Consider the following 20,666-nt stretch of genomic DNA (forward strand, 5'->3'; position numbering starts at 1 on the left):
GCATGTACGATTCATATTGCCCGCTAAAGATACACCTCTTTCGGGATCACGCCCAGTTAGTATTATCTAACTTTACTGGACTTGCGTAGCAGTACGCCTACGTACTAAACCCTTAACTCCGGCTGCGTTAGCTTGTATTTGGCCCTGCGGGACCGCCGTTAGGTATTAGTTCGCAGGACCAAGCTGGGCAAGAATGCCTCTTCAAAAACTCCTTTCGTAGTTATTCAGCTGCTCTCAGGCTTCTTCGCTGTCGTTCTCTTATCCTGAGTTCATGGATCGCTATTGCGGCCCACTCTTTCATTTTTGCCCATACCACCTTCGATTGCAGCATGTGGCTTATAATGTTGTCAGGCGTCATCCTTTGATTTGTTATTCCTTCGATGGTAGTTCTCTCCATTACGTATCTCGAGCAGAAGAAAAAGATATGCTCGGCGTTTTCGTTGGCACTGCTGCAGAATGAACATTTTGTGTCATCGTCGTGGCTGAATCTGTACAGGTATTCCCTGAAACAGCCATGGCCTGTCAAGAATTGCGTGAGATAAAAGTCTGTCTCCCCATGCTGTCTCTCAATCCAAGCTGATACGTTTTTAATGAGCCTGTGCGTCCATCTTCCTTTTTCTGCCGCGTTCCATTGTCTTTGCCACTCTTCGAGGCTAACCTGTCTCTCCTTTTTTCGCTCTTCAGCTGTTAAACGCCTATTCATTTCTTTAGCCTTTAGGTATGCTCTACATAGCTCTGAGGCCATTAGGTCCGGAGGCATAAGACCAGATATGATACCGGCCGCTTCATGTGAGACCGTTCTGAATGCACAGGCCACTCTGATGGCGCATAGCCTGGTCACTGCTTTTGCCTTATTGGCATTTGTTTTTTGGCGCAGTGCTTTTTCCCATATAGGGGCCGCATACATCAGTGTTGACTGACTCACTTTAGCTAGTAGGGCTCTCCTACTTTGACTAGGGCCGCCAGTGTTAGCCATAATTCTTGACAGGGCCGCTGTAACAGTAGCTGCCTTGCTACAGGCCTTTTCAACATGTGCTTTGAAATTCAATCTCGCGTCAATCATAACGCCAAGGTATCTCAGAGAGTTTTGCGTTGTAACGTTGTATCCATCGATATTTAAGGTTACCGTTTCTAATTTTTTCCTGCTCGTGATAAGCACCGCTTCCGTCTTTTCTCTAGCCAGCTGCAACTTAGTTTCCGTGAGCCAGTCCTTAATTTTAGCTGTGGTCGCATTACAGGAGTTTTGTATTTGAGAGAGCTCTTTCGCAACTATCGTCACAGCAATGTCGTCCGCATAGCCAATTATTTGAGTCTCTTTTGGCAGCGGTAGGCGTAGCACCCCGTCGTATAGCACATTCCAGAGTAACGGACCCAATACGGAGCCCTGCGGTACTCCACCTGTCACCACGTACCTTTTTGGGCCGGCATCGGTGTCGTACAGTAGCAGTCTATCAGACAGATAGCTACTGATTATCCTTAGCAGATATCCCGGAGTCTTCCTTGCCTCTAAAGCCCTAATTATATGTGGCCAGGATGCAGAATTAAAAGCATTTTTGACGTCAAGTGTGACAACTGCACAATACTTTTTATCGCCATGCATCCACCTGGTTCCCTCTATGGCCTTGGCCGCGATGTCCGTCAATTTCCCGACTGCGTCCATAGTGGATCGATGTCTTCGGAAACCAAATTGGTTTTCAGACAAGCCAGGCAGCTCTCCTTCTAGGTGACGTTCCAGACGTTTACAGATTAACTTCTCCAATATTTTGGCCATCGTGTCGATCATACAAAGTGGTCTATACGCACTCGGCTCGCCCGCCGGTTTGTTTGGTTTCTGAAGGAGAACCAGGCGCTGCTTCTTCCATACTCTTGGGAAAACGCCTTCGTTTAGACACCTAGAAAAAATTTCCGCGAAGGCCTTCTTGTTGTGTTTAACCGCAATCTTAAGCGCCTTATTTGGGATGCCATCAAGTCCTGGCGCCTTTGTATTACCGAATCTTTCTGCCACTTGTACTATCTCCTCCTCGTCGATTGTCAAAGTTTCGACCGTTGATGGTATTCTTCTGCTCGTATGCTGCTCTTGCGATGGGAAGAGCGTTTTCACCACTTTCTCTAGCAGTGTAGCACAGGTTGGTGCTTGGTTTTTACCCCCCTTGACCTTTGCCATTACTATTTTATAGGCATCTCCCCATGGATTTTCATCTACCTTCTCGCATAGTTCTTTAAAGCTTGAGGTCTTACTTCTTTTAATAGCCTTTTTAAACTCATTTCGTTTTCTTTTAAAATATTCTCGCAGCCTCGTTTGTTCTGGCGTACCTAAGCTTCTTTGGGAGAGGCGTCTCGCTCTATGACATTCGCTTCTTAGTGCGCTAATCTCCTCGTTCCACCAGTATGCGGACCTTCTGGGTGCGTTTTGCCTTTTCTACACATAGCCGCGTCGCAGGCTTTACTTACGTGACTTACCAGCATTTCAGCTTGTCGGTCCAAGTCGGTTGAGCTACCCATTTTTTCATCCAGCATGAGGTCGAAGATGCTCTCATCTAGGGTTTCCACCTTCCATCCTTTTTTCCGTGGCTTTTTTAGACTGCCTTGGTTTCGCGGCTTCTTGCCGATTTCAAGCATAATGGCAAGATGATCACTATGTGTGTAGAAGTCACACACTTTCCAATGTGCAGATCGAGCCAGTGAGTTGCTGGCGAACGTAATGTCTATAATTGATCCGCGGCCATTTTTCTCGAAGGTATTTCTGCCTCCCGTGTTAAGCAGTACAGCTTCTAGTAAGGCGAACGTTTTAAGCAAAGCATTACCCCGCTGATTTGTCTTGCTACTACCCCATTCGATTGCCCAAGCGTTAAAGTCGCCTGCTATCACATTTGGTGCAGTAGTAAGGGCGTCCTGAACTAATTCATCGAGGATCTGTTCATAAACACTTTGTAGTATACTCGGAGGGAGGTAACAACTGTAAAAATAGATTCCGCCTATTTTCGCTCGCGTATAATATGATTTCCCCAAAAGCGGCTTGTCTTGGAATGCGTTTTCCCCACAGGCCCATATGGCGGCTTTGCTCTCTTTATCGGAAATCCAGGTACCAGCACTTATGTTTTTATACTGCTCACAGACTATCGCCACATCTATCTTCTTCTCGTAGATTGTCTGTTTCAGTAACTCTTGGGCCGCTTCGCAATGATTTAGGTTGATTTGTACAATCCTCATTTCGCCTTTTTACATGCCGCTTGGTAGAGGGGACATTTCCAACTTCCCATTCGGTGATCCGTATCCTTTTTTCCGTTTGATTTGCATGACGCACAAAATGGTTTTTTGACGCATTCTTTTGCGAAGTGCCCCGTTTCACCACATTTTGCACAACACTTGCTTCTGTCATCCTCGCTGGTACATGCCCTCGCCAGATGCCCATATTCCAGGCATCTGAAGCACTTCCTAAGGTTCGGTTTCTCCCTTATTCTGCATATAACCCATCCTATTTTGATTTTTCGTGCATCAATTAATTTTCTTGCGTCCGATGCTGGAATGCTGATCACCGCCGTCTGCGTACCCGCGTATGCCTGTCTCATACTTTTAATTGAGCTTTCCCTGAAGGAGCTTAGCTCATTAATTTGTATTTGGATTGCATTCACGATGTCTTCTTTTGTTGTTACCTCATCTAGGTCGCGAATCTCTACAGATACTTCATGAGTTAAGGCTCTTATCTGTGCCTGGTCGCCTAGCACCTTACATATTTCCCTTTCGTATGTACTCGTGTTTGTCATTTGCGCCTGCTTCATTTCCAGAAGTATCTCGCCTTTTGCCGTCTTTCTGATGCGCGACACGTCCTCCCCAAGTTCTTTGAGGGTATCCTCCTTCTTGACAGCCCTAAGTATGTCGCTGTACGTCATGCTTCCAGAGCGTGAAATTATGATTGCGTCCGGTCTCGGACGTGGGACATAAGCGGCCTTCTTCTTCATGTTTGGCGTTTTTCGCTTCACCTGAATCCAATCGTTTTCTTTTTCCTCTTTCTTTCCTTTTGTAGGAATGTCGCCTTCATTCCTTTTGTTAGCCGTAGGCCTCTTTTGCATTTCTTCTTGAATTGCTTTTTTCTTTGGTGGAGTCTTGCGCGCTGGCTGCTCATCCTCGCGTGGCCTTTTCGGTGTTGAATCCACTCCTACGTGTCTTAAAAGGACATTTCGTTTGGCTGCTTTGATTGTATTGTTATACTCGCTTTGGGCGCGTTCGTGGAGCTTCGTCACAGAGGTTAACAGATCACGTATCTGGTTGTTGATCGTTCGTTGAGGCGGTTTTATTGCCACAGTTAGCCTATTGATCATATCTCCCAGCTCAGACATGATATCTCCTTTTGGTTGCGTGAATTCCTCTCGCGGCGTGCTGTCTTCCAGCGCTGGTGGTGACGATCTCGCTCTTTCAGGCCTTTCCACGGTGAGCCCCTGTTTCGGTGATCGCATCAGTCTTGGCGCGCGTCTAAAGGGGTCAGCCTCGACGCAAGGATCACTCAAGGTCGGCGTTCTTCTGGACGGTTGCGATTCTGCGATCCTACTGCCAGGGCTTTGTGTGCCGTTGCTCGATAAGCAGTCATGTACACTGCTATTATTACATTTGTTTTCTTTTCTCAGATAATTCTCCATATGTTAAGTTCTTACAGCGCATCGTGTGTAAGGGGGCGGGCCGAAATAGACAGGAACGGGTGTACCCTCGGAGACCATGCTCCTACCCCAGTTCCCTGAGGCCTGTCCTTCGCTTTACCAGTCCCGGAAAACACGGACGGACCGGCGCTCGCCCGGGGCAACGCAGGCTACTACTCCTGCGCCCAATGCACACTCCCTGACCAGGGACCGAAGTGGCTGTTTACTGATACACCACGCGGCTAACACCTCGGCAGAGCAAGCTCACATCACCCTTTGCATCGCACCAGCGGAGACATCGCTGTCAGGATATCCAGGGACTCCCAGTGCGCCGCGCTGTGTACCGGTCAAGTTATAAAATCAGCCGCACCTAACATGGTGAACAGACGCTGACCAGGAAGCCGCCCATTATGGGTCCGTCGCGCCTGGATTTTTTTTTTTTTTTTTCAACATGCCCTTGCATGTTGCGGGGGACACATACTTCAAAGGGGCGGTGTCGGTTCGCCCACTGTCACAGGAGTTTCAACGGTCTTGCTGGTTTTTATACCGCAACCTCTACTCCCGCCGCTTCTCGTCGGGGATTGCTTATTCGTTTAAACTTATTTCGCAACTAACCTGCTACTACAGGCCGTCCGGCTATCCGCGACCTGCCGACCCCCCCGGTCGCTTAAAGCTCAGCGACGGTGACTATTCCCACTGGAAATTTAAAGTCCCACCGGGTTGTGGAGTGTATGGGGGTGTTTGTGCTACTTGTGCAGTGAACTGAGCAATATCAAAACGATTTTGATATTTTTACACAAGTCTGAATACTGCGCAGTGAATTTGCGTAGTATATGGCGAAATTAGCTCAGTTTTGTTTCAGTTTTTGTTAAGTTAACATCATCACCATAATTATGAGTGATGACAAGCAGTTTTGGACCGAGTTCCTTGAACTTTATAAAGAATCGCCTTCATTATGGCGTATAAAAAGTAAAGAACATAGCAACAGAGTAATGAAAGCTGAAGCATATGAAAAATTAATTTTAAAATTAAAAGAAAAATATCCCGACGCAAACAGGGATATGGTGGTAAAAAAAATTAATACATATAGGACAACATACAGAAAAGAATTCAAGAAAGTGCAAAGAAGCGAAAAGTCTGGAGCTGGATTTGAGGATATTTATGAGCCAACATTATGGTACTATAATATTCTAAATTTTCTCGAGGATCAAGAGGAAAGTGCACCTAGCACATGTTCAATGGAATATGATAGTTTAGAAGAGGTAAAAATAAGTAGTTTTTATAATCTATATACTTATATAAATATTCACATAAATATGTAAAACTTATTTTTTTAAATTATAGACTTCACCAAAAACATCAACAACACAACATAGACGTAAACGTAAAATTACCGAGGAAGATAATTTAATTAAAATAGCGTGCGAACACCTGAAATCACAAAATAACAGTAACCAACAAAACAACAATGACCCAGATGATGTGATTGCCAAATCTTGGGGTGCGCAATTAAAAGAGATGGAGCCTCAACAAAAAATATTGGCGCGTAAATTAATATCGGATGTTTTGTATCAAGGATGTGTTGGAAATTTGAATAATTCGCACATACAGGAATTATTCAACATGTTTCAATCCAGACCAACAACAGCAATTTCTTACGTATCCACTCCATCGCCAGTAGAGCTTATAAATGCTCCATATGACCCAACAACATATAATTCACAGGAATCAATACAGGGATTCTACGCGAATTTTCAATAAAATGTATACTACTGAAATTAAAGTGAATTTTTTATGTTTTGTTATTGTCAAATACTAAAATAAATAAAAAAAGAATTATTTGTTTTTTGTAAATCCAGTCGTTTATATTATATAATTCTGGTGTTTGGTTAAAAATTATTTTTAATTGGTTGAATCATTGACATTTTTGTTTGTGAGTTTTTCATATATACTGTTTTGCCATGAAACAGATCCTTCAGAATTAAAGTATTTACAAAATTGGCTTCTTATATCTTTTGCATTAGTAGCATGATTTCTTATAACAGTACGATTTACTGGTGCTAGGACTTCTGTTTCTGTTGTACCTGCAAGATTACTGTTGGCGTATACTTGGTCATTTTTTTTTCTTAAAAAATTATGTAAGTGGCAACAAGTGAGGACTATGATTGTTGTTTTTTCGGGAGACAAATTAATAGTTTTTAACAAAATTCTGAATCTTGATGAAAGAATTCCAAATGTATTTTCAACTACGCCCCGCGCACGTGACAGTCTGTAATTGAATATTATTTCATCTTTTATCATCGAAGAAGGGCTGAACGGTTTCATTACATTTTCAGTTAAAGGGAACGCGTCATCTGCAACAAAAACATAGGGTAATGCAGTATCGCAACCTGGAGGACATTCTTTAGACGGTATTTTGAGCTCGTTGTTCTTCAAACTCATAAAAAAAAGTGAATCACTAAAAATTCCAGCATCTGAAGCGCGTCCGTTTTTGCCAACATCTACCATTAAAAACTCGTAATTTGCATTTACAACAGCCATTAAAACTATTGAAAAGAATTTTTTATAATTGAAGTAGAAAGATCCTGTTCCAGGTGGTTTTGTAATAGCAACATGTTTGCCATCCATCGCCCCGATACAGTTAGGAAAATTCCATCGTTGGTAAAACGCATTAGCTTCCTTTTTCCAATCTTCTTCACTTGATGGCAACTGCAAAAATAACAAACGATAATTATATTTAGGTGTCAACACGTGAAGTCTTCTGATTAATCACCGCAATGTTGGTTTTCAAGACTTCAATTATGGCTTCACAAGTTTCGAACACTATTCCACCTATAGTTTGCGGTGCAATGGCTGTTAGAAATTTTAAGTCCTCAAAACTGTTGCCACTTGCCAGAAACCGCAACGTCAAGGCCAAACGATGATGCACTGGAATCGCTTTTCTCATAATTGTATAATTTTTTTTTATTAGTGGTGCCACTTTTGCCAACAATTCATCAAACGTTTCTTTGCTCATTCTTACATAATTTTTAAAATCACTTTCCGCTGAAAATTCTAATTCTTTCAATATTTTCTGCTGCCCTAACTTGTCTCTTTTTAAAAACCATTGTTTACTCCACACACTTCTTTTCCTTTTTTCTCGTTTTTTTTTTATCGCTGTAGCGATTAATATTATCGCGCAATATTTACACATGTTGTCTGTTTCGCTTTCAACATTAAAATAAAAACTTGCACAGTTTGCTTGTATAGTGCGAGTCGCAGTTTTTTTTGCACAGTGCTAGACTTGTGCAGTTTACTTGTGTCGTCTATGCCCGGCATTACTATGCTTATTTGCGCATTTGCAAGACAAAGTACCGCAATATATGCCGCCTATGCGTCGCCTGCGCCGAGCCTGACGCTCTGGCACATACACTTACTTACAAAATATTAGCACTACAACATACGCATTTACAGTGACATACAAAATACAAGCATAAGCGCTCCGACATATACATGTATATGAAATTATATTATATTAACAAAGATAAGAAATATTTAAAAAGTAGCTTTTATTTGCACGTTAACTACAAATATGACTTTGAAATAGTATAATTTCATTACAATATTATCAATTTTGCATGAATTCACAAAAATTCACAAAATGATATTCATATCAATTGATATGATTGCATGTAAACGTGTAAAAATATAAGCAAAAGAGCAACATATGTCTGTAATAGTAATGTATATTTCTGAGCATAATTTTCATTGAATGTTCAGCTCTGTTCGCTCTGCACTGTAAAAATTTCTCCTTCTGAGCCAAAAGTGGTGAAATCCACTAATAAGGTTTTGGTAGCTTTTGACAGTTCACACACCTGTCCGCAATTGAACCTTCTCTATATTATACGTTCTCTGCAAAAGGCTCCTTACGTGAATTACGTTTCTATACTCTAGCCATATGGTAATTATATACATATTCATATATAGGTTTCAAATTCAGCTGAGTTAAGTTGAGAGTGAGCATATTCCATACAGTTAATGTTATACTATGTTCAGACCGACACTTAATCACACGATTTCGGCTGTTGAATGGATTATCCCACTAATCTTAAAAATTTATCAAGATTTCGCCATACAAAAATGACAGTTCCAAATCACTTCATTGAAATGATTTGAAACTGATCCACGCTAAATCTGTCCGTGCGACTCTGATTTTGCGCAATCTACTTGTCAGCACTGGAAAAATACTAGTCAGCACTGGAAATCTGTTACGTTATCACAGCTGATTTAGACACTACAAAGGAAAAAAAATGTAAACAAACACAGTTTTTTTAGAGCAATGAATCTAATTTCACCTGAAAATCGACCAAAAAAATGAAAAAATGCATCCATTATTTCTATTATATGGAAAATATTAAAAAAAGACGGCTTTTATTTCAAAATACTATATGACAATCCTTTCTTTTGATAAATATTAAGCGATGTGAATTCTTGAATGACAATAACAGCTGTTTTTTAATCTTTCTAACGGCAGTGAGAACACTGTTGGGTTATGAAATGCTTAAATGTATAGCGGGATTCTGTAACCAGTCTCTAGTCTCTATTTGAGACATTTTGAGGCAAAGTCTCAATTTGAGACTAGTTACTATTCACTAAACAGTCTCTAGCGTTAGTCTCAAAATATTGAGACCTGGTAGTTAGCCGGTCACAAAACTAAAAAGAGCTCTTGTCTGTCATTTTGAATATACTGAATAGAGATCATCATAGATATTAATCGATTGTCGTATTTTTATATTTTGTAAGCAACTCAAACACGGAAAAGTTAAAAATGAATAAATTTTACATAAATTTCGTAAATATTATGAAACAAAGTCAACATATATTTTCATTTGTATTGATAACTATGTTTTTTGACGATGTTATAGATATTTTAATATTTGTTATCGACATATTTATTTCCATTCAAGTGTAAAAACATCTCTGAATGATGAAATGTAATAGATTTTGTGACTGTCACTTACAGAATAGCAAAATCGTCTCAAGTCTCAAAAATTGTCTCTAACTTAAAATCTCAAATTTAGAGTCTTGAGACTGTCTCACGTTACAGAATCGCACGGGTAATCTAATCTTTGAAATTTTCGGTCTGAACATAGTATTAATATAAGAATTAAGCGAACTAATAAAGAATGTTACAACATGTTCAGACCGAAAATTTGAAGGGATTAGATTACATTTACCGTGCGATTCTGTACTGTGATACAGTCTCGATTCTCTAAATTTGAGATTTTAAGCTAGAGACAATTTTTGAGACTTGAGACGTTTTTGCAATTCTGTAAGTGACAGTCACAAAATCTATTACATTTCATTATTCAGAGATGTTTTTACATCTGAATGAAAATAAATATGTCGATAACAAGTATTAAATTTTCTATTATATAAGGTAGTCAAAAAACATAACTATCAATAAAAATAAAAATATGTGTTGACTTGGTTTCACAATATTTACGACATTTATTCAAAATTGATTTATTTTTCACCTTTTCATGTTTGAGTTGCTTACAAAGTATAAAAGAACGAAAACCGATTAATATCTAGGACGATCTCTATTCAGTAAATCCAAATTGCCGACAAGAGTTCTTTTTAGTTTTGTGACCTGCTAACTACCAGGTCTCTAATTTGAGGCATTATTTTGAGACGTAAATATTATTAAACAAAGTCAACATATATTTTTATTTTTATTGATAATTACGTTTTTTGATTATGTTATAGATAATTTAATATTTGTTATCGACATATTTATTTTCATTCAAGTGTAAAAACATCTCTGAATAATGAAATGTAATAGATTTTGTGACAGTCACTTACAGAATAGCAAAATCGTCTCAAGTCTCAAAAATTGTCTCTAACTTAATAGCTCAAATTTAGAGACTTGACACTGTATCACAGTATAGAATCACACGGTTCAGATCTCAGTATATACAGTAATAAACAGTTGCAATGCTTACATACATATACTCAACTCTAGAAAATCTTAGGGTGTTGTGAAACACGTTTTTTGCTACTTTCATGGTAATCAGGGTGTTGCGTTAAGGTTGGTACGCAGCTCTCAAGTAATTGCTCAAGAAAAAAAATACATTGGCCCCTATTATGAGTTGCATTCGATCTTCGCTATTCGCTGGCTATCGAAAATCGAATGTCAAATTCGTATTATGAGCTATGCAACCTTTTCGTTTAGCATCGAAATGGCTTTCGAACAGAATTTACCTATCGACAGCGTAGCGTAGTGAATGGAAATTTGTGAAAATGTAGGTTTTTTGCGTTTATTTATTGCTTTATGGTAACAAATAAATAATTTATACTATTTTTGTTAATTTTATGCAGGTCGAAAGTCGTGAGCACTAAACAGCAATTGGAGAAACTGGTAGCTTTAATGGAAGAAAATCCACAATTTTCAAGAGGGATTTGCACCAAAGTTCAGGCGGCAACACAATGGGAGGGATTTGCTTTGGAGCTAAACTGTTTGGGTCCACCAACTAGACCAGCGGCAAAGTGGATGAAGGTTCATAAAGTTGTTCTGTTTTTTTTTGTGAAAATACATTTTTATTTGGACATTGTAGGTATGGGCTGATATGAAGTCAAAGACAAAGAAAAAACTGTCCCAAAACAAAGCGGAGTACAGAGCAACAGGCGGAGGTACTAACAGGCTGCAGGGATTTTCTAATACTGAAGAGAGTATTATTGGCATACTCGAGTTTAATGCCTGCATAAACCCGCCGGGAGCCGAATTTGGTCTGGATATAAGTGGCGATGTTGAACCACAACTTTCAGCTCCACCAAATCCCACCCCACATCCTCAGGCTGAAAACCTAAGGAAAGTGAAGTGGAGTTTCATTCTGAGGCTTACGAGCCTCCAGCACGCAAAAAGCGGCCAATTAAAAAATGCAACAAGACAGAGAGGCTGAGGTTACTGGACTCCGAGACAAATCCCCAGAAACAGTTCTACGAAGAAATGGTCTCCACTTTAGGTCATAGGAAAATGTGCTGAAGAAAAAGTGGAATACCAAAAGAAACAGTATGAACTGGATAAAAGCGCAACAGAGGTAATGCTACAGCTGAAAAGGGAAAAATTGCGGGTTTACAAAGAAGAAGTCTTAAAAAGCCAGCAAGATCGCAGAACAAAATTGGAGTTAAAACTTGCAATTTTAGAGCTAAAAAAAAAATTAAATAATTCTTAACTTTTATATTTAGATCTAAGTTTAAGTGCCTTAAAGAGACTGAATTAATATTTTTTGTTTTTATATTGCTATTTCAAGACTGTATACACTTCTAAGTAGAATAGGTAAATGAAATATGTGATATTTTTCGGTTTTTATTAGTATCTTAAGACTGTATATACTTCTAAGTACAAAAGGTAAATGAATTATGTGATATTTTTTGACAAAGAGTAATTTTTATTACGTAGATAAACATGAACAATGAATTCCATAATAAATATTTTGAATAAATAAACTTCTAATTTATTTTTTTTTAATTATATCTAAAACGTTCTTAATATACGATTTCTAATTGCTGCTGCTTCCGAGTCGTTATCAGATTCAACTTCAATGACTCCACCATCACTGTCGTTTGCCTCATTAGGAAATTCTTCAGGAGAAATTTCGACTTTATAAAATATGCAAATGTTGTGTAAAGCTGCACAAGCATTCATAATTTTTGTCGCCTTTTTTGGAGAATAGTGGAGAGCTCTTGCTTGTAACAAACATCTGAATCTATTTTTTAAAACTCCAATAGTGCGCTCTACTATATTTCTTGCTCTCGAATGTTGTGTTTTGTATCTGCTTTCTGGAGATCCTTCTTCAGAATTTCTAAAAGGTGTCATCAAATAAGTTTTTAGAGCGTATCCAGCGCGTTCTATTCAGAAAAAAAAATTATTCTAAAAAATATATTTTTATAATATTTTATAATATTTTTTAGTCAAACATATACATATGTACCAAGTAGCCAAGTATTGCGAAGACCATTTTCGACTTGCTGTTCTAAATATGCTTTCAATGCTGACATGTTGAAAATCATTGAATCATGCGTTGCCCCCGGATCCTTTGCATTTATATACCGTATGTTCATTGTATGATCACAAACCTGTAATTAATATAAAAGCCAAAAATGCTCAACTACAAATTTACGATAAACTTGTATGCATACTTACAATCATAGCATTAATGCTAAAGAATCCTTTTCTATTGTAATATAAATGCTGCAACTCCTTTTTGGGAGCCACAATTTTGATGTGTGTACCATTAATACAACCGATTACCCCAGGAAATCTGGTATTACTATAAAAATGTGATTTTGCTTGTTGCATTTCAGCCTCGGTATAATTGAAGTTTATCCATCTTTGGCAAATGAAATTCTCCAGGGCATCGAGTACCTCAGATAGTACCACAGACACCGTGGGCTGTGCAAGTCCAAGCATGTTTTCATTCCCTATACTAAGTTGATACGATCCCTGAGCACACAATCGTAAAGCTGTTGCCAATTTTAGTATATTGGGAATAGATTTCGCTCGTGTGCATCGCTGCAGCATCTCCTCTGTAGCGGACAGCAAATCAACAAACGCCTCTTTCGACAAACGGAAGTTTTTTATAAATCTACAAATAAAATTTCCTAAATGTTGAAACCTCTAACAAATAGCATTGTACTTACGTAGCGGAATCCAATTCCAAACGGTTGGAAGCGTCCCTTAGCTCCTTTCTATTTCTAGCCAATTCCAGTAAGCTTTCATCCTCCTCTGAAGAATCGCCAAACCACAACTCAGTCGTAGTCATATTTTATTTTAACTTTTATTTATATTTTCTTTATTTATAAAATATTTATTAGTTGTACTTTCACACTTCGTAAACAAAACGTTTTTAGTTTTTACACCACCTGACAGATGTATACTATCGTGAACATTCAAAATGATTGCAATTCACAATAACGCCAATCTTCATGCAAACTCGTTCGACCAGCATTTTCGATCGTTGTCGAAGTTCGAATGCAACTCATAATAGGGGCCATTATTTCTCAAGTAATTTTGACAGCTGGTTACGCATTGTGAATGATCCACATTAGATGAGCAAGAGAGAATAAACAAAGTAAACAAACTTTGTGCGTATTATGTATGTATGTATGTATGTGTATGGTAACATAAATATTTTCATTGAGATTTAAGGAATGTTGTTGATGATTGGTAGGTTTTATACAACATTTCAAAATGGAATATACTTCATAATAATGATTTCAACTAATTTAGGATGAGTTTGACGATTACTTCGAATTTCCTTCAAGAAACAATTGTTGATTTGATGTTTCTTCGCAAAACCAGGATTGCCATATTCACATTTTATTGAAAAAAAGTATTAAAAATTAGTACTAGATTTCTTGAGAGCTGCGTACTAGCACAAGTAAATTTATCGCAGGAAATTTCTTGACCGTTTCTTAAGCGTTTTTTATATGAAGTTTTTACGTTCCTTAAGAGCTGCGTACTAAGCTTTAGCATTGAAGCTACATATAAATTTAAAATTTTGATGAGCAACACTTTAAAAGATATTAATTAATGCAAGTGTTTACGCTATTTAAGTTATTATATTACCTTGCATATCTGTTAAATTTTATTGGGAAATTACTTGTTGTTTAATGTTAAATCAGTTGTTTTTTGTACAAATTTTAAACACGCTTCAAGTATTTCAAAATTTTTAGAATGCAATAGGATACAATCCTGGGTGGTAATTTGTCGTTTGACATATGGGCATATCCCAGAAACTGTCTACCAACCAAAGATATTTGAACTTAATCCAACCTAATTTTTTTTTAATGGAGCATTAGAGTAGATATCCAATTTTATTAATTTATAAAAGAAAAAAATATTTCGATGATGATTAATACAAAAATTATTACCAAATCCTACCCTACCTCAGGTCTTTTCAGGTGTTATACAAAAAAAGTGAAATTTTTACGTGTTCATCATTCCTTTAGTATTAACATAGATGATCCAATAGAAAGCCATATTGTTATTCACTCAATTCTCCTTAAAATTTGTAAAAAAAATTTCGTTTACTTTTCTGGAAACATTAAAATTTGGTATGAAATGCCAGGTAAATGCGTTGTAGCGTGCGTAACGGAAAATCAGGTTTTTTTTATATTGTGAGTAGAAAATTTTTTTTTTACAAATCATCTATAATTTTAATTTGAATAAATATCCTGCTTTTAAGAAAAAAATTTTTTTTTTCTTTCTACAATTAAAAACCAAAAAATTACAGCATATTCATTTCTGTAGCGTGCGTAACGATTTGAGTTCTCACAAAAATTACAATAGAAACCTTTGCAATTTTTATTCTGTTTTCTTATCGCTTCCCTTCTTAAATCTATTCTTCGCCTACTATTCTTAGCTTACTATAATCGTACCGATTAGCATTTTTTTTTTAAACGGTAAATTTCACGTTGTCTCGCCTTTGGTTTCGTTTGAATCATTTGCAATTATCTTTCAGTGTCACTTTAGATCAGTGTTTTTCAATCTTTTTGACTTCGCGACCCCTTTACAGGTTGAAATATTCTGGCGACCCCCTTGTGTCATAATAAGTCAAAGAAATAATTTAATTTTAAAAAAGGTAATAAGTTTTTCCTATTTTGGCAAATTTATCTCTTATTCGCGCGGGTCATACTGCGTCGGCGACGGCGACGTTGCCACACCGCACGGCATGATTGTCGATGCGGTAACAGCAAGCGCCCTGCGCGAGTTACCAGTTTTGTGTAGGTGCCTCTTCCTTTATTCAAATAAAATCTAGAAATGCAGTGCTGTTGCTTCTGTTTCGGATCAAAGTTCACGCTCGAATGAATTAGAAAAATAGCCGCTTCGCGATTCTCTCTAAAAAATACCTGCTTCGCGATTCTTTCTAAAAGAAATAGATGCTTAGTGATTCTCTCTTCTCTTCTCTTAAACTCTAAGCATCTGTACAAATAGGGTAGAGAAGGTAACTCGCGCGCCACCCGCAATGTTCTTTTGTTTCAACTCTCATCTCTCAGTTAAGCGTAGTCGCCGATGAGTTCAGACGTCATTTTTTTGTTTTTTCGCTTGCTCTGCGCGAATTAAATGGATAAATTTCTCAAAAGATCGCAGCCTTCAACATCTGGTACGAGTATCAATAGCGGTGGTGGTGAATCGAATCCGAAAAAATAGACATTACGATGACAGTTATTTGAAATACGGGTTCACAGTCATAAATAATAAACCTCAATGTGTAATTTGCAGCGATGTTTTATCACGTGAGAGTATGAAACCGTCAAAGCTTATGCGACATCTCACAACCAAGCATCAAAAAGAAGCTGATAAGCCGTTGGATTTCTTTGAACGAAAGTTGAAAGCTCTTAGTCAGCAGCAAAATTCTATAATTCAGGTAAGTAAGAAAATAATGAAAAAAGCGCGGGGTGCACTATAAATCAGCTCTTAAAAAGCGCCCCACCCTTTTTTCATTGGTGTTTATTTCTTTGTTATTTGCATACAACTTTTGATTATACTTAATTTCGGTGTGCAAAGATTCCGCGTCCTTAATTTTTATTGACTGTTCGCTTGTATATTGTTTGGTTTATTTTCAGGCATCCAGTGTGAACGAGTCAACATTATTAGCTAGCTACATAGTCGCATATCGACTAACCACATACAATTGCCGAAAATCTTATTTTGCAAGTGGCACTCGATATGGTTGAAATTATGGTCAGTAAGCAGGAGGCAGACAAATTAAGAAAAATACCACTTTCTGACAATACTATTTCACGCAGAATAAACGATATGGCCAAGGATATTCAAGTAGTCGATAAATTAAAGAATAGCCAACATTTTGCTTTGCAGTTCGATGAATCAACAGATGTTTCCGACTGTGCACAGTTTGTAGTGTTTGTGCGTTTTGAGGCAGATGACAGTATTACGGAAGAAATCTTATTTTGCAAAGCACTTCCTGCAAACACTACTGGCCAGTGTTTGTACGATATGTTTTTAGAAAGCACTTGCGACTACGATATTGATTGGAAAAAATGAATCGCTATTTGTAGCGATGGCGCTAAAGCTATGACTGGCAAAAATAGCGGACTCATTGCAAAATTAAAATCGATAATACCAAACATATCCTGGACACACTGTTTTCTTCATCGACAAGCTCTAGCTGCTAAGGTAGTACCTTCTGATTTAAATGACGTGCTCAAGGAGGTAATAAAAATTGTGAATTCTATCAAAGGTAAAGCTTTGCAAACCCGGCTATTCAGAATCGTTTGTGAAGATATGAGCTCGCTTCATCAAAATCTCCTTTATCACACAGAGGTCAGGTGGCTATCCAAAGGAAAGGTATTGACAAGAGTTCTGGAACTGAGAGCTGAATTGTTAATGTTCTTACAAAATGCAAAATCAGAATATCTTACCGTTTTTCTGACCCTATTTGGCTCTTGAAATTAGCATTTTTGGCAGATAGTTTTAGCCACCTTAACAATTTGAACAAGAACCTTCAAGGAAGAGAAGAAAATATTTTAACAGCTAAAGATAAAGTAAAAGCATTTCATGCAAAACTTCGTTTGTGGTCGACCTCTCTGCAAAACAAAATGTTTGAGTCTTGTTCAGAAGATTGTTGATGATAATGCATCAGCCCAAAGTTTTGCAGTATCGGCTCATATCCCTTTCATGATACAAAGCTTGCATAATTTACAAGAGAAACTTTTGACATACCTTCCAGACTTGCACTCTGAAGCTGACAATGGTCGTAGATGGATCTTAAACCCTTTTTTTGAACAAATCAATAGATCTGGCTGATGTCAACACGAAATGAAAGAATGTCTTCTAGAATTAGCTGCTAATGGCATGCTTAAAATGGAATTTTATTCGCAAAGTGTCGACGTATTTTGGATGAAAAGAAAACACGAATATCCAGAGCTGGCAAGGGAAGCTCTAAATTATTAGTGGCATTCGCCACTTCATACTTGTGTGAACTGACATTTTCTTCAATGGTAGACAAAAACTAAAAAGAGAAATAGACTGCAATTAGAAAATGATTTAATTATTAATGTTTCAAAAATAACAGCACAATTTGATAAACTAATGAAAAATAAACAAGCACATCTTTCTCATTAAAATTTTGTTTTTGTTGTGTAAGAACCTCGACTTTTTCTTTCAGCTGGCGACCCCCCGAGTAAGGGTTCACGACCCCCTTAGGGGTCGCGACCCACAGATTGAAAAACACTGCTTTAGATTATCGGCATATTGGTACCACAGAAAATTATTTGTTTACAGTATAACATTTAATAATAACAGTTGAAAAAATGAAAACGGGTGCAGAGCGTATTCGAAAATATCGCAAAAAATACAATCCAGTGAAAACTTAACACAAATAGAACGTTTAAAAAATGTAAAAATAATGAAAATTTATAGAAAAAATCTTAAAGAAAAACTAAAAAATGATGATTCATTATCAAAAAAAGTAAAGGCTGACCACCGAAACCGTATGCAAATTTATAGAAAGAAAATAAAGGAACAAAAACAACAAGAGCAACCAATAATATCGTTGGATGGTGCATATAAGTGCAAAAATACCCTTTAAAAGGCCTTAAAAAAGTGGAATTAGCGTTACCAAAAGACATTAACAAAAAAAAGGAAATTCTTAGAATGCTTACAGAAAAATACTTGAAAGAGGAAGAAGAAGCTCAAGCAAAAAATACGGTTGACGAAAATGTTAAAATGATTTAAGAGTTTTACACTAATGATGACATCTCTACGGAAACTGCCGGAAGAAAGTCCACACTTTTATCAAAATCAAATAACCTTCCAATATCTAAAAGATTCATGGTTATGACAATTAGAGAAGCATATGAATTGTTCAAAACAACGTTTCGTGGAACAAATATTTCACGTACTAAATTTCATAACAACCGACCAAAACACGTGGAATTGTCTAGTAAGCTTCCACATAACATGTGTGTTTACCAGATTTACGCCAATTTTTCATTTTTATTGGAAGCTATGTTTGGCATTTTTCGTATGTTCCCATCTAACTTCGGCAATTTTTTAAGAAAAGTGTGTTGTGACGAAAACAATGAAGTTTGTATGAGGAATGAATGCAACAAGTGCATTAAAGACATTACAGACGCTTTCGTCCCTTTGATTTACATTAATCAACTTGAAGAGCTAACTGAATGGAAGCATTGGAGAATCGTTGATAAACGCATCAGTTACCTTCCTATAAACTGCATACTTACGTTAAAAGGACTCAACAAAAATACTTTCAAGACCGAAAAATATCTATTAAACAAGATGAAGCTGTTCTGCAAGTCGATTTTGCGGAAAACAATAGGCTCCTCAATCAAAATGAAATTCAGTCTGCACATTTTAGTTACTCCCAAGTTACCATTTTTACTTGTGTTGCCTGGTTGCACAATTGCACAAGATCATTTGCTATTACGAGCGATCAACTGTCACACAATAAATATGATGTTTATTGTTTTCTCCAGTTAATTGTAAAGAAACTTACCGTGCGATTCTGTAACGTGAGACAGTCTCAAGTCTCTAAATTTGAGATTTTAAGTTAGAGACAATTTTTGAGACCTGAGACGATATTGCTATTCTGTAAGTGACAGTGACAAAATCTATTACATTTCATTATTCAGAGATGTTTTTACACTTGAATGAAAATAAATATGTCGATAACAAGTATTAAATTTTCTATAACATAGTCAAAAAAACATAATTATCAATAAAAATACATGTTGACTTTGTTTCATAATATTTACGAAATTTATGTAAAGTTGATTTATTTTTCATCTTTTCGTGTTTAAGTTGCTTACAAAATATAAAGTAACGACAATCGATTAATATCTATGATGATCTCTATTCAGTATATTCCAAATGGCAGACAAGAGCTCTTTTTAGTTTTGTGACCTGCTAACTACCTGGGCCCGAATCGCGGCATTCGTGAACGAGTAAAATTGTTCGAAATTTCCAGTTTTCGGATTGCGGCACTCGTTATCGAGTACACTCGTTTGAAATTTGACATTCGATAACGAGTTGTAATTCAAACGAACATAACGAAATGTCATTCGATTGATAATTTGCAATCGTTAATTCAAAAGTTTTCAAACGTCGTGAGTCTACTCAGAAAAAATCAAATAAAATGTAAGTTAACGTTTATGTTATAGACTATTTTATAAATAGAATCATTTTTTTAGGACAAATGTTAATAAAATCAACATGAGACAAAAAAATTTAATGGCCGAATACATGCTTCGGCATCAAGACTTGGCCAAAAATATGTTGCCGAATTGTGGTCAGGGCAAAGCTGCTGCCAATAAATTGTGGGACTCCTTGGCGGTTCTGCTTAATGCGGCCGGTCCACCAATGAAGGATGCTAAGTCTTGGCGGAAAGTACGTAGATCTCCATGCATTTCCTCTTTTGATAAGTGTCTTAACAAATTTACTTATCCAAATGTTATTTTCTATATACATATACACGTAGGTATTTGCTGATCAAAAGCACAACGTCAAAAACAAGTTGCCTTTCAACAAAGCATCGAAGCAGCGAACTGGTTGTGGTCCTTACGAAGAAAAGTACCTAACAACAGCAGAGGAGCAACTGCTTCAGGCTACCGGCATGGACGTTGCGGTAGAAGGCCTGGGAGAAGTAAGAACTTTTGACAACTCCACCCCTGAAAAAGAGCCTGTCGAAAAGCTTATGGCAGAGTTTTTATACAGTGACGAAGACGACGTTCCACCGAAACCCTCAACTAGTCGCAGCGCTACGAAGAGGAGCAAACAGGATGCTGCCGATGAAAAGCTGGCCCTCATTAAAGAAAATATGATCGCGTTTGAAAGCTACCAGCAGAGTATAGGCGCAAAACTAGACAAGCTCATAGCTTTGAAGGAGAGGTCGATGGAAATGAAAAAGGAAGCTCACAAAGCTTATATGGAAGTCAAAGCAATAGAGCTGCAAATTAACCGAATACAATTAGAAGCCTTAAAAGAAAATAAATAAATATACAAACAAATAA

At 37.4% G+C, this 20,666-nt stretch overlaps 6 protein-coding genes across 7 annotated transcripts in view; 4 read left to right on the top strand and 2 right to left on the bottom strand.

Moving 5' to 3' along the window:
- LOC125776324 (uncharacterized) overlaps positions 1 to 20,666 on the top strand; it is a 369,137-nt gene that overhangs the window by 36,445 nt on the left and 312,026 nt on the right. The gene's annotated exons all lie outside the window — the stretch shown is intronic.
- LOC125776352 (uncharacterized) lies at positions 5,525 to 6,392 on the top strand. Its single transcript, XM_049448108.1, has 2 exons — positions 5,525 to 5,893; positions 5,976 to 6,392. The coding sequence occupies exons 1-2, from the start codon at positions 5,525 to 5,527 to the stop codon at positions 6,390 to 6,392; spliced, it is 786 nt and encodes a 261-aa protein (XP_049304065.1).
- Positions 6,494 to 7,862, bottom strand: LOC125776331 (putative nuclease HARBI1). The gene is made up of 2 exons (XM_049448072.1): positions 7,405 to 7,862; positions 6,494 to 7,340 (listed from the first exon to the last, which is right to left on the bottom strand). Exons 1-2 carry the CDS (start codon positions 7,822 to 7,824, stop codon positions 6,534 to 6,536), a joined length of 1,227 nt encoding a protein of 408 aa, XP_049304029.1. The 5' UTR covers positions 7,825 to 7,862; the 3' UTR covers positions 6,494 to 6,533.
- On the top strand, positions 10,699 to 11,990 carry LOC125776374 (uncharacterized). The gene is made up of 3 exons (XM_049448129.1): positions 10,699 to 10,915; positions 10,992 to 11,169; positions 11,228 to 11,990. Coding segments are annotated over exons 1-3 (525 nt in total). The 5' UTR covers positions 10,699 to 10,913; the 3' UTR covers positions 11,573 to 11,990.
- On the bottom strand, positions 12,110 to 13,557 carry LOC125776361 (putative nuclease HARBI1). Its single transcript, XM_049448118.1, has 4 exons — positions 13,314 to 13,557; positions 12,817 to 13,258; positions 12,605 to 12,749; positions 12,110 to 12,543 (listed from the first exon to the last, which is right to left on the bottom strand). The coding sequence occupies exons 1-4, from the start codon at positions 13,433 to 13,435 to the stop codon at positions 12,539 to 12,541; spliced, it is 714 nt and encodes a 237-aa protein (XP_049304075.1). The 5' UTR covers positions 13,436 to 13,557; the 3' UTR covers positions 12,110 to 12,538.
- LOC125776360 (uncharacterized) lies at positions 19,645 to 20,650 on the top strand. 2 transcript variants are annotated; one of them, XM_049448116.1, is made up of 3 exons: positions 19,645 to 19,794; positions 19,848 to 20,043; positions 20,135 to 20,650. In XM_049448116.1, coding segments are annotated over exons 1-3 (714 nt in total). In that variant the 5' UTR covers positions 19,645 to 19,792. The 2 variants fall into 2 exon arrangements, with proteins under 2 accessions (XP_049304073.1, XP_049304074.1); XM_049448117.1 differs by lacking the exon at positions 19,645 to 19,794 and having other exon boundaries at positions 19,821 to 20,043.

Source organism: Bactrocera dorsalis, chromosome 2 (assembly GCF_023373825.1).
Source record: "Bactrocera dorsalis isolate Fly_Bdor chromosome 2, ASM2337382v1, whole genome shotgun sequence".
NCBI lineage: Eukaryota > Metazoa > Arthropoda > Insecta > Diptera > Tephritidae > Bactrocera > Bactrocera dorsalis.